Source organism: Rhea pennata, chromosome 6 (assembly GCF_028389875.1).
Source record: "Rhea pennata isolate bPtePen1 chromosome 6, bPtePen1.pri, whole genome shotgun sequence".
Lineage (NCBI taxonomy): Eukaryota > Metazoa > Chordata > Aves > Rheiformes > Rheidae > Rhea > Rhea pennata.
Window position 1 is genome coordinate 32186968 of NC_084668.1, and position 14047 is coordinate 32201014.

Genomic DNA, 14047 nt, shown 5'->3' on the forward strand with positions numbered 1-14047 from the left:
GTCAATTTTAGTGCTGAAGCTCCACAGTAAAGCTTTTTCCCCTAGTTCAACCCATTACAGCATTGTTTAAAAGGTGCAGAAACTTTCCAGTCATCAATTATTAGCATAAGGATGAAAAAAATTAAACAACTGTTTGTCCCATCTATCTATCCCGAAAAGCTTCTGTCTTGGTACAGAAGTCATAAAACTTCTAAAGATTGCTCCCTCCTCAAGGCTTTCTTAGAGTGGGCATATTCCCAGCTCTGAACAGAAAATCCTTTTTACTGGCAGAACGTGGTTTTATGGATTACAATCAGACGACATAAAGCCCTTACTGATGATTGAAATATCATCTACTTTCCGTGGCAAGATGCACGAATCATGCATGAGCCAAAATCTAGATAAATGTAATTCCCATTGTACTGCAACAGGACTTCACAAGAATAATAAACTCAGATTGCCCAGATGTGCTGCAGATTGAAGTAGAAACACAATGTAAAATTGCCCAACAGTCTAAGGATAAAAAGAAAGTTTTTGCATTCTGAATTTTTGCTTGCTCATAAACAGCATCAAAAAAGGGTGTGTTTATTTCATCTTGGAGTCTTAGAGTATACTAGATCCACTGCATGAAGTTTTCTTCTTCATTGAGAGAATTATATTATATATTCACATGTTAATGGTGGGGAAAAGGAGCAGAGGAGAAGGAGAGGCACAGAAGCAGACTATCAGAGTAATGAAAGGGCTATGGTCTAAAATGCATTAAGTGCTTCCTTAACCTAAGAAAAGAACTGAAATGAGAATAAAATAATCTTACAAGAAAAAGAAAAGGATAAAAAATAGAACAAAATAACTAGTTAAGATTTTCTGCCTACTTGTTCTGTCACAACAGGCAAATATTCTGGTGGCTAAAAAACCCAGACCTTGTTACTGCAATTCCCAGCCAGAACACTAGAGCATTACTATTTTGCAAGAAGGGACATGTCTATTTACTGATAAAAGAAGCCAGTAGCAGAAATAAATTTACAATAGCAATATAAATCATGTACCATTCATAAAAGATGACTTCAAAATGGGAATCTTCATCTTATTTTGTGATCCTCACCTTTTTGACAAACCGATAATCATAAATTGTTCCTTCTGTTGGAAATGGGACTGCAAAAGCCTTTGAAGGTTGTTGATCAATACTGCTCAACAATTTATATCTTTCTCTTGTCTCCTCACTAATCGGTCCGTTAAGCATTTCTCGCAGAACTTTGTCAAATTTCAGTCTATCATCCTCCTTACAGCTAGCTCCAACAGACCATATCAGTGAAAATATGAAAATACCCTAGAGTGGGAGAAAAAAAAAAAAAACGTATGTTCAGCAGCTGTATATTACAAACTTCTTACTCACTGAAGTCAAAGAAATCTTTGCTACCAATCAGAAGAGAAGCATGCTGGACCAACTCACTCTTACACACAAAATATAGCACCATTGTGATGGTACTGGAAAACAGCATTTATGTTAGCTGCTAGCAACTTCTCACCTTTGGTGTGCAGCAAAGTGCTTGACTTGCTCCATGCAGAGCCCTTACTTTGAGAAGGTTCAAGCATAGACTGCTGTTTATTCTAAAATGCTTTATCTGTCTTCTACTCAAAGGCCTACCCTACACAGTGCTGGATGTGTTTGTCAACAAGACTTTCCTTGGATTCTTATCTTTAGGTAGCATTAAATTAAATAGCAATAAACTGAGATAACAGAAACTGGAGTATCATATAAAATTTTCTTTAGTTGGTTGCAAAAAAATCACTAAGCTTGTATCAAGAAATTAAGCACAAAAGATTCAACTAAGTATCAATTAAAAGTAGCTGTTATGTAGGTAATGGTATTTTCCTCAATAGTCATTAGAAAACATTTGTCCTAATGACCAAATACAGGTTCTTTCTCTTGTGAATCCTATTTCAGTAAAGCCTGATTTGGAACTCCCTATTCTGTATGTTAAACGTATTGCCTACCTCAAGCCAAGAGTAAATGTCATGGTCACTCATAGCTTTAATTTTGGCTTCATCGGCAAATTCATCCATCATACAGTCCATCAGATTCATAAGTGATCGAACTAGGTTTGTATCTGAAGTAGGAGACAATTCCTGAAAAGAAAGAAGAATTATTCTCAAATGCAGGGCTATTTTATTCACTGAAAAGAAACTGCTGCATGGTGGGAGTTTTTTCATTATTTACTAATTGTGAAGATAAAAAATAGTAGGATAAATGTGCCTAAGATACATTCAGCAGCACATTAAAACTTAAGTCAATTAGACAAACACAAGCCTTATTCACCTTTATCTAAACAGCTGTGTATACAGATAAAAAATATAAATCATTACGGTCCCATTGAAATGATTTGTTCCTTTAGCATGTTGGAGTAAAAATAACTTTTAGCTGTCAGAAAAGTTCTCCTTATCCTACCTTTGTGCATTTCCTAATAAACTCAAGAGAAAATGGAGCCATTCTGTCAAATAGGCCTATTATAAATTCTTTATGCACAGAGCTGATTCCTGGATGCATTACATTTAGCCAAGACATCATTAATGGTCTCCAGCCTAACATGTGAGGCTCCATATACACCATACCACATCTTGAAACCTAAATAAAACAAAAAACAGATGCACATTAGTTTATACAATCCCCAATTTTTTTTCCTGTTTAAAGGAAAATAAAATAACATTCAGTATTATAATATACAGGTTCTGAAATTATTATAAGCTGGAGTAAATTGTACCAAACTGCATACAAAAATGCATTTGTTAGAGTGTGGTTCTGCGAGCCCTGAGACACACACAATTTAAACTTAGCTTTGTTCTTGAGCCAATGGGAAAACTAACGGCAAAGACAGATTTTCTTCTTGAATAGAATTACATCTCAACTGTAACAGCATAACAAATAATAAACTGGCTACAGCTACTACACTTAATTTTTATACCATTTTATACCATTTTTATACACTTAATTGTTATACCAATTTAACTCAAAATTCCTTCCTCGAATTCTGTTCTGTTTACATTACTATTAGAACCTCTATTGATATTCGCAATTTTTTTTTTTCATTCCACAAATACTGTCAGAAAAAATAGATGCAATAGAAATTCAACGACCACTGATTTTACCAGAATTTGTCTGCAAGATTAGAGAGTCACACATGAATTTTGTTCTTCTTGTAAGACACAGGGGCCTGACTCCCTTTTCAGGGAATAACAATAAAAAAGTCTTCTGGGGAACATATGTAATTTCTCATATCATATTGCTTAAAATTTTTCATAATCTTACAAACAAAAAAATCTAATCTACGATGTTACTTTACCATGGTTAGTATCAAAGAAATACAAGCTTATAACTAGTATTCTTAAATATATTTTTAAAAAATTAGAAGGGAAAATCTTCACAGTATATCTGAATAAAAAATTAGATCTGTAATTAGTCTTTCAAAAACAGGTACTTACAGTAGCAGGAGAAGCAACTTCTAAATCCATTGGTTCAAAAATAAGGCTCATTTGCTGCGACATCTGAATGATCTCTCCACTCATAAGGCATAACTTTTTGTTATCATCAAGTACAGTATTCATATTCTCAATCCACACTGCATCCACTGGTCCATCAAAAATCAGCCACTTCCTGTCTGGGGTCTGGTTTGCAGAATATATTTTTAATCAGATATTTTTATTTTATTTTATTATTTTCTACAAACAATAACTGAAAATATTTTAAGTATAGAGTTGTACTCAGCAGCAGTTTCTGAAAATGATCACAATCTATATTCACAATCTAGTTTTAAAGCTTTAAAGTCTATGTCTGCAGTTAACTCCAGAAGATTATTAATATGTTTGACTAGAGTCTTTCCCTTATATTTGTAGAGTAGTACATCACTTCAAATTGCAATTTAAATTTTAAATTTAAATATCTTGACTTAGACAAAGTGAGACTCTTAATACCACAAACTGCTACTCATCATTACTACTTACCATGGAAGTCAATAGGACTATTTAAGGAATATGGTATTATTAAAACTATATAGTTTGGTACTCTACAAAATAAGCAAATAAATAGAGGTATTTCTCATATTTCTCACTGGAAAATACAAAGCAATTGTGAAAATGCTATTCATAACCACAAACTTTACACTGATCAACTTCAAAATGTTACTAGTATGTTTAAGTTTACAGGCGGATCAGAATTTGATACTGCAGTCACTAGCATAAACTCAGGCATCTGTAGGATAGATACAGCTTTCATCATATGCAGTGAAAATGTTTCAGTGGACTTCACTGGAAGTTCAACCATAAGCTACAGTTAGACAGCCATTTCTTCCAATACAGAAAACAAATGGCAAAATTCTCATATACATAAACAATGCAAAATTGGGCCAAAAATCAGAGGAAATAAAGAAGGAAAATATAGTAGAAGGATCAAATATTTATAACGTACACAAATAAAAATGTACTTTTTCTTGCATAAGGCCTTATGAAACACAAATAATCATTCACCAACATCCATAAAGTACATCGCAAAGGAGCAAGTTACAACCAAGCCAAACTGCAGTCTCTGCATTCAAATGATTAGTCCTACAATTCCTACGGTTGTTGTGCATTCAAGATACCACTGAACTCTTAAATGTAGGTATTGAAAAGTCAGTTCTCAAAATGCTCTAATCCTGTTGGTACTCACTGGAGAAGAAGCAAATGCTCTGAAGCTCACTGCCAGAATGCCATCTGACCATTCATGCGACACTGGATCAAACTGTCCATACAGTTGACCCATTGTTACAGACTTAGGATTTAAAACAGTGATCTGAACCTTGTTTTCTTCCATCAGCCCCTACAAATGCAGATATGATGCAATCTGTTAATAATGAATATGCAGTTCATTATGTCATGTGTTTTATTTTGAATTTTACAGCTCTGTATTATTAAATCTTCCAAAAAATTGCATTATGTTAGAACAGGAAAGTCATCACATACTATACTGTAAAGATAGTTGAAGAATATCTAAAGAAAATTATCCCATCTTTATCATAGGTAACTGAAAGTCTAATTTTCATACTTGAGTAGTGGCTTGATAAATGATTTTTTTCTTTTTTTAATGTTTGTGAACAGGACATTAGGCCTGTCAAGAGACCCGAATTTTCCCTATAGACCCTATTCCCACATTTACAGGGATGACAACAGCCAAAACCCTTTTAATTTTCATCCCATTTTTCCCATGCTTAAAACGGGAATAAATATGACTAGCATGGTAAATTTCTGAGGTTGACATCAAAACACTAAATTAGCAAAAAAGATTATTATTTAAACCATAGAAAAACACCTAATTTTACTTTTTTATCAACTTAAACTGATTCTTTTCTTCTCTCCTTGTGGCCAAACACGACATTTAACATTAGAGGTGTGATTATAGACAGTTCTACAGGAATGAATCATGAGCACTGTCAAATTCCATACATTCATTTGAACATCAACTTACTACAGCTTCATATTATAAGAAAGGTTCATGATTTAAGGAAAAAAAAAATCTCTTTCTTTCAAAAGCAGCCCTTAAGAGAGACATGGAGCTACTGGAGAGAGTCCAACGCAGGGCTACGAAGATGATCAGAGGGCTGCAGCATCTGCCCTATGAGGAACAGCTGCGAGAGCTGGGCCTCTTCAGCCTGGGGAAGAGGAGACAGATGAGGGATCTTATCAGTGTGTGTAAGTACCTGAAAGGAGGGTGTCAGGGGGACAAGGACAAACTCTTTTCAGCTGTCCCATGTGACAGGACAAGAGGCAATGGGCAGAAATTGAAGCACAGGAAGTTCCGCATGACCATGAGGGGGAATTTCTTCCCTGTGAGAGTGACAGAGCACTGGAACAGGTTGCCCAGAGAGGTGGTGGAGTCTCCTTCTCTGGAGATATTCAAGACCCACCTGGATGCAACCCTCTCTAACATGCTTTCAGTGACCCTGCCTGAGCGGGGAGGTTGGACTAGATGATCTCCAGAGGTCCCTTCCAACCTTACTGATTCTATGATTCTATCATTCTATTGTTTACAAATAAGAAGTGAAGAATTAGGAGTTCTGCGTTACATCGTGCTGGTTTTAACTGCCTTCCTCCCACAGATATATGTATCTTCTTTGACTACATTTCCTCTGTGAAATATAAAATTCAGGATTTTTTATTACACTATTTTAAAGAAGAAACAACTGTGTACATAAAAATTCATGATTACTACTCCCTTTACTACTCCACCAAAGTGAATATTGAGAAAGAAAATGTGATATTTAAAGCAATAGGAAAACAGAAGGTAACTCTTGAAATAATTACCAGCTAGTGAACAGCAAAAACACAAGCATGAAAAAAACAAAATTAAAAAAAAATAAATAAAGCAACTTTGACAGGATTGCCTAGTTAAAAAATTAAACCGTTATAACAATAAAAAATTCAGGTTTACAATCTTCAAGATTTGGAAGTACATTTTAGTTTTCTTTTGTCTTGTTTCTGTTAGCACCTTCTTACCTAATTCATCATAAATCTTTCCTTCACATCTTATTCATCACAGAATTCCCTTATTTATAAAATTCAAATATAGTAGCTATATGGCTGCTGGAATTCCCAGAACTGAACACTAACCATCAGTTTAGATTAATGAGGAGGTTTTTTTTCAAGAAAGCAGAACTCCTCCAAGAATTAACTGTTCTCATAAAGAAAATGAAATTGTGTTCACTAGTCCTACCCCAGCTGTATTAGGGAAAAAAAATCCAAGAGGTGTGTTGGCCATGTAATTAATCATTACAGTTGACTGAGGAGCGGGGCTAAGAGGAAGAAATTTATCAGGTAAAAATTTGTCACTCTTGCAGATGACTTTTCCCCTTAATAAACAGAAGTGGGAAGGAGTGGGCAGTAGTTCACAGAATTAAAAGGAAAAGCAGAAAGTTTATTACTATGGTAGAGCGACCAGCAGGCACAGAATTCTCCTAAACACCCACAGCAAAAACTTCATAATTTATCTATCATATAGGAAGCAGCTTTTTACGAAGGATCATAAAAATAGAAAGCCACTTGCCAAAAAAGGAGGAAATGGGTATGGATACTGGTTATGATTAGCCTTGAAAACAGTATATATGGATACTAGTTCTGATTAGCCTTGAAGGCGGCATATTTGTTGCTAGGCACGTTATGCAAAGAAGGGAGATTCAATAAAATGAAATTATGAATGTTCAGCAGCCTAGTGATTAGGTCATTCAGTAGTGCTGGTTTATTCAGCAGCTTAGACACTGCTTTTGTTTTCTTCCTCAGTAGTTTTGATAATCTAAAAAATCTTTGAAAATCTGTGAAAATATATTTTGACAATTACAGAAAAAGATAACGAAGAACTTTTAAAACCCAGATTGCTATCTCTTTGTGACAAGAAGCAATCAGTGCCTTTCAGATCTATTATTTAAAACAAATTTTCTTTATGAGCTTCAGTGCGAATATAACACAAGGAAGCAACCAAAAAAACAAGCAAACTGCTGTTCAGATCATTAACTTCCTCTGAGAAATCATGAATGTTAATTCAGAAACGGCCACATGAGAAGTTCTTTGTGACACATAATCCCACTATGGTAACTGACGGAAGTAAGTTGTCATTTGAAACATATGTGAGAACAGTTAGCTGATGAGGAAATCTTTCATCCACATAAAGCCATATATTTTAAGATTCTTCTTGCCTGTCACCACCTTTGAAAAGCTTGTACTTCAGAATTTTCTCACTTCACTCTTACTATCAGTGATCCTGGGAATGGCCGCATGATCAAATATTTAAGCCCAAACACAGAATTTTTAAATCTTAGATGAAACAGAAGGCAAGGGCTATTGTGGGTTTTATATGGTTGTAACCATCTTTCACTCATACACACAACAAGACTGCTGTGTGTGGCAGGAAAAGAAATATGGTTCATTAAGTTCTAACATTCTCTTTCCATTGTGACCTGATAGCATAATACAGTATCTCCCAGGCAATGTAAGAGACGACTAAAATTATTAAATTATTAACAATTATTATTTTTATTACAATTATTATTACAATTATTAGAACATTTAGAAGCAAACAGAATAACTACATCATTTAATTAAAAGGAAATACTGCTGCTAGATTCCACTGATCTATTTTCTGAAATGTTTTTCTTCCCTGTCGTGCTTCTGATGGTAGTGGCTAAAAGAGATGTTTTGTTAAAAAGGGGTATTTAATGTGAGAGGAGCAGCAAAAGGAATCAGTATATAACTGCATACCCCAAAGAGCAAATATTACCTAGACTGTATGTCCAGTGTAAACCAAGAGGAATGTTTATAACAAAAGGAGAGAAATATAAAGAATGAATTTTCTCAAAAGGAGGATTAAACACTTATTCCCTCTTGACTCTGAGTGTTTCAATTTAGGCTAAAGCACTCATTGGTTTAAAAGTTGAAACAGTCAAGAGTACTGAGGTACAAGCTTCAGAAGTGTGAAAGACTATCAAAAGTTGGCATCAGAAACTTCTGCCCTTTAAGGCAACATCTGACTTACAGGCCTTGAAACCACAATAGACACACTGAAGAGATTTTTATGAAGTAACGTGCAGAGAAAGCTTTTATCTTGCTTTAATAACTGAGAAGTAGGACTTGCATCTGTATTCCTGCACAATTTAGATGCGTCTCTTGCCAGTACAAGAGAGACATCTGTGTTTCCCGTCACTGACTAGTGGCTAGTCATTTCAGAAGTCTCAGACCCCAAACACTTCATCTCAGAAACACCTACCAAAATGCCTCATACTGAGGACGCGTTTCAACCTACCAGACCAGTTACTGACTGGACTGTGAACCTAGTGCTCCTTTTATCACAGAATACTAAATACAATAATTATGACTATTCTGCAGAACCTCCAGAGTCCCAAGTTGCAGAATTCCAGAAATACCACATGAAATACAACCATTTTGATGGCCTGAATTTGGGAAGGATTTAGCAAAGCTACATTACTGGACAACTTAAAATGTTCCACAGATAACAGGTATTATCCATTTCTCATATATGATGTGAGAATTTATTTCACAGAACAGATCTTGGATTCCCTTTCACATTCAAAAATCACTAGAAAAACTGAAACATTCATTGATATCCTAGTTTCAAGCATAGTCAAAATTTGGAACTATTTTGTTTATGGGTTTACAAGGGTTTATTCAAAATGTTACTATATTTTTACCAGGAATGCCTTCAAAACTCTGTGTTAATTTATAAAGCAGATCTACTGTTTTGTGTATTTCTTCTCAACTGAATAATGTATGCTAAAAGAGAATTCGGTAGCTGTCATTTGAATAAGGAAATTGTCTGTAGCAGAAAACTGGTATAAAGCTTTTACAAGGAACAGCTTTATCCTAAATAGCTAATTCACTCCTTGTCCAATCATATGAAAGAATTTACAGAAAACTACATGTACAGAAACTCATGGAATGTTCTGTGCATCTTTGACATTGGCTCATCTTGTCATATGTCAGTTTGGAAGTACAGCTTCTCAGTCAAATTCTTTATGAATTCACGTTATATTTCTAAGATCTTTAGAGCAGATTCTGTGTTTGGTATAAATATATAAAAATACTTCTGTATTTTACCTTTTTTTTCAAAAATAGATTTGATCAGAAATATTTATAAAAATTAGTTACCTTCTCACATATGTCCCCCAGTGCTCCTGCCAGGACTCGATACGCACATGTTTTTCCCCCAAATGGCTCTCCAACTATCATAAAGCCATGACGCACAATCATCATCTCATATATTTGTAGGATCTTCATAGCAAATACATCGGTCATTTGCAGATTCATGGCATCACAGTTTTTTTTGATGGCTTCCAGCAAGTCATTGTAGTCTGGTTTTGGTAGCTTCACACCAGGAAACAAATCAGAGGTAATACCCTAGATCCAGAGAATGAATTGGAAAGAATTCTTAACATTAAGAATGTTAAGAATGCTTAACATTTTCTAAGCCATTTGGTTTGAAACTCATGCAGACAATCTTTTGCTCTTTAACACGAGGCAGACTAATATATTATTTTGATTTAAATAAGATACTTATGAATTTTGTAAGTCATCTTTGTCTGAGCCAAAGTTCTAACTCTGTAATTTATAACTGATGATACTTATTTTATGTACTTTTATCATGTTTACCTGTGCATCTAGAAAAGCGATTAGCTATCTAAGCCTATGTCTCCTGATAAACATTAGCTATTATCAAGCTAGTTTTAAAACTTACAGTTAGTAAGTCAAGAAAACCTTTACCCTTCTCTTTCAATAACTGAAAATGATTACAGGAAATCTAAATTTAAAAGTAAAAGACTCTTCATTTTCGCTTACAATAGAGTATTTTTTTGGACATATTTCCTGTTACCACATGCCTTGGTTTCCTTTTACCACTGTTAGTTTCTAGTATTAAGATGTCAATGAGCATATCACATCCTGACATTTTAAATAACGTATAAGAGTAACATTCTGTGCTACAGGTATTTTCTGATCGACGATGACAAAACTGTATTTCCCAAGCAGAATTACCAAGCTGCCTTCAAAATGAGCAGCTCTTCTTCTCTGAAACACATTTGATAAAATATCCATTTGTCATTCATCCTCAGTGCTTTTCCTCCACACCTTCCACTTAAAGGATTATACATTCATGCTTGAGTATGACCTTTCTATGCATAGTAGACTTTATAAGATGAAGGCAAAAAATATATATTTATGATTTCCTACTTACAAAGTGGGGACAAAGAAAAATATATTTTATGATTTCCTATTCGTAAAATGGGTGGCATAAAATGCTATTTCTTTTCTTTCATTATCATATTACAGAATATCATATTACAGAAAACAGTATCACAGTATAAGCAGTTGTCCCTCTGGGTAAAAGTTTCTTTTTCTCCACAGCAGAGAAGGATCAAAGTTATAAACAGACCTATTAATGCAGTTAAAAAAAAATATATATGATAGGTCCAATGCAATATACTACTGGAGACTGCTAATATTAAAACAATTTTTTTTCAGTGTAAAAAAGCAAGACAAAAATCTGGACTATTTGGAGTAAGTGAAGCTACCATAGCTTTGAGTAAAGCAGGACAGATAATAGCATGTATAATTTGCATGCTTCAACAGAAACACTGACAATCTGAACAACAGAGGGGAAAAAAAACAAATGAAAAGGAATGAGCAAGTAAGTAGGTGTTTTCATCATTTCTCCCAAGCCTGATACAGAAACTCAGGGAGTAAATGAATATTTGTTTGAAATATTTCTCATAATGAGGATGGAAATAATTCTTGGAATCATATGTAAAATTTAAAATGACATTACTACTGCTAAACTTAAATCTTATTGTAATTATTTCTATATTTGTTAAGAACTTCAAATAAAGCTACACATTTCAGAATAAACGGTTTAGGCTATTACAGTTCCTGTATACTCTTGGCCACATTTATTCCTGATCCTTAAAACGGTATGACAATGAATAATTAATTATAGTGACACTGTGATGTCACACTCATTTGTTAAGGTTTTTTTCCTAGTAATATACATTCTTTCTATATCAAATATTACCATCTACTTTTATTTTGTTTGAACCTTATATCCCTTAGCCTTCTTTTTTTGTTAACAAGTCAGCAGTGTGATGCTTCCTCTTTTCAACTTTTAAAATTTTTGCTATTTTAGGCAACAAGCCTAATGTATGCAAGCAAAATGTATTAGTATGTGCAAGACTATTTCATACCTAAAATGATATATGTGTATCATTCTATGAAAGTGAAAAATGTACAAGTATTATTTCATAAGTATACTTAGAGGTACTTCTTAGGTGGTAACTGAATTATATACATTGCATTTCACTCTCTTAAAGACTGAAATTCAGCAGAAAAAAAATGAGGATTCTTCAATTTAAGAGAACTTCTATAAGGTTTTTTCCCATTACTTCACTGCTAATGAAAATAGTCAAGAGTCTTTCAGGTAAAGATGTGTAATTTAGGGATAGCATTGATTAGGTTACACTGTCCAGAGACATATGTTTAGTTCCTAAATCATTACTTTTTCATATTCCTTTAGGTGAGCCAATTAACTTTTCTGTGCTTCAAATTTCTAATGCTTTTTCTTAAAATGTAAAGAGGTTCTATATAATTTTCATGCCTTCATGAATGTTCTCTTTCAAAACTTCTCATTTTATTTCATTATAAAATTATATAATTATGTAAAATATGATTGCAACTAATATGACTACTAGAACATACCTATTACTGCAAAATGCAATTTTTCTATGCTGTGAGTATGTAACTGCATAAAAATTTCCATGGCTTTATATGAAAAAGCACATTTTTTCCATATAAGATCTTTCTTTCCACTAAAGTTTAAAGAGAACGCACGTAAAGGGCAATGCTTTCAGTTTCCAAACATCTATAAACACTAGCCCAGATCCTTCTTTTTTTTTTTTAGCTGGACACAGAAAGCTCAGAGCTACATTGCAAACTTTTCCTAATAAAGTTGACAGCTCACCTTTGTGTTGGGTGTGTCTGGTTCTATCAGAGGTATATTAAACATATCTATCTACCTGTAACAGATTTGAAATCCAATCCAAATTGCACAATTATGACACAGACTGACTGTGGTTAGTGCATCTTGTAAAACGTGGGAGTAAGCTACAGATAATGATCTCCAGCTTGAGATAAACTCAGGACAAAAATGAATGTGAGCAATTTGTTCTATTTACTGTTTTGCACATACTTTAAATGAAAATCAAATCTTTCTCTTATAAAAAGGAGGCTCTTGGTACTGATTTCAGAAGCATATTAATAAGACACTCTGAAATCCTGAGCACAGGATATATAAAAATAGTATGTTATCATTTCAAGCAGAAGACATGTTTGAAATTTTCATTGATCCAAACCCAAATGCTAGATGCACCTGCTAGTCAGGAACAGTTAACACTAACTTTTAAAATAACTACAATCTAAATTTAAAAAAAAATCTTTTGGGACATTTCTCTGATTAATCTGTTATATAATAGTTGCACCAATTAGTATTTATACCATCTTACATTACAAAAAAATCCTCGTATTTCCTACCTCAAAAAGTGGTAAATCATGAGACAAGAATTTGGGCAGGTTGACATCTATAATGGATCTGAGTAGCAAAATTTCTTCATCCTCCAATGGATATTTTAACTGAAAAAGATAAAAAATAGTGTCATTTATTTTTAAAGTTTCAGAAAACAAATATTAAATTTCCTCTGTTCTAGAATAGTTCCTGTTGTGCACCTGTGTAGATTTTTGGCAGGTTCAGGTCCAATGAAAATAACACATGTCCTAAATGTACGTTTATACATTCATATCAAATGTTTACAGTGGGCTTCTACAGTCAGTCCAGTTTAACTTCAGTTTATGCCTAATGATAGCTTCTGCTATAAATTTGAGATGACACTTTCCCATAACTGCTGAAGTTTTGCTGAGATATGGTCCTTTCCTTTCGAAGGAGGATAAATTTCCCTACTTTGAGGTAAAGTTTCAGTATGCAGTAAAGTGGAAATTCTAGAAGGTTATGTACAGATCACAAGAAATATATCTTTTTGCCACAACACTTAACTTTTTCTCTTCTTTTGTGGTAGGCTTGTGGGTAAAAAGATTGGAATAGAAGAGAATTATCAATTTTAATAGTCTACCTAAATAAAAATAATCAAATTAATAAAAACAGACAGCTTCGTTATCCTAATAAAATGTGCTCACTTATCCACTACACAAGCCAAAACGAAACACTACATTCTACACAGTGTTCCTTAAAGATAAAAGGGAGATCAGAGTCACATATGGCAGATATTAGATGAAGTGTTATTAGAATGTGTTTATTCGTACTGTAAACAGTATGAATACAATTTTCCTGTTAAGAAAACTGTTAAGAAAAAGATAGTAAAGCAGTGGCCAATAGGTCAAACACAGCTGACAAGAATTTGCATTTAATTAGAATTCTTGGAAGACATGTAACTGGCCAGCCGTTCAGAAACAACTGTCAGGAATGGCCTAGCTTTATCTC

The 14047-nt window shown here is 33.8% G+C and overlaps 1 protein-coding gene across 1 annotated transcript in view; it reads right to left on the reverse strand.

Annotated features, from left to right (window-relative positions):
- The window catches only part of DNAH7 (dynein axonemal heavy chain 7), a 114747-nt gene that overhangs the window by 57538 nt on the left and 43162 nt on the right, over positions 1 to 14047 (reverse strand). Inside the window, exons 28-34 of the mRNA XM_062579422.1 lie at positions 13087 to 13185; positions 9661 to 9909; positions 4679 to 4828; positions 3457 to 3639; positions 2426 to 2602; positions 1975 to 2106; positions 1082 to 1306 (exon numbers count right to left, since the gene is read on the reverse strand). Of these exons, the coding sequence (XP_062435406.1) occupies positions 1082 to 1306; positions 1975 to 2106; positions 2426 to 2602; positions 3457 to 3639; positions 4679 to 4828; positions 9661 to 9909; positions 13087 to 13185 (1215 nt within the window). The remainder of the gene's footprint in view (positions 1 to 1081; positions 1307 to 1974; positions 2107 to 2425; positions 2603 to 3456; positions 3640 to 4678; positions 4829 to 9660; positions 9910 to 13086; positions 13186 to 14047) is intronic.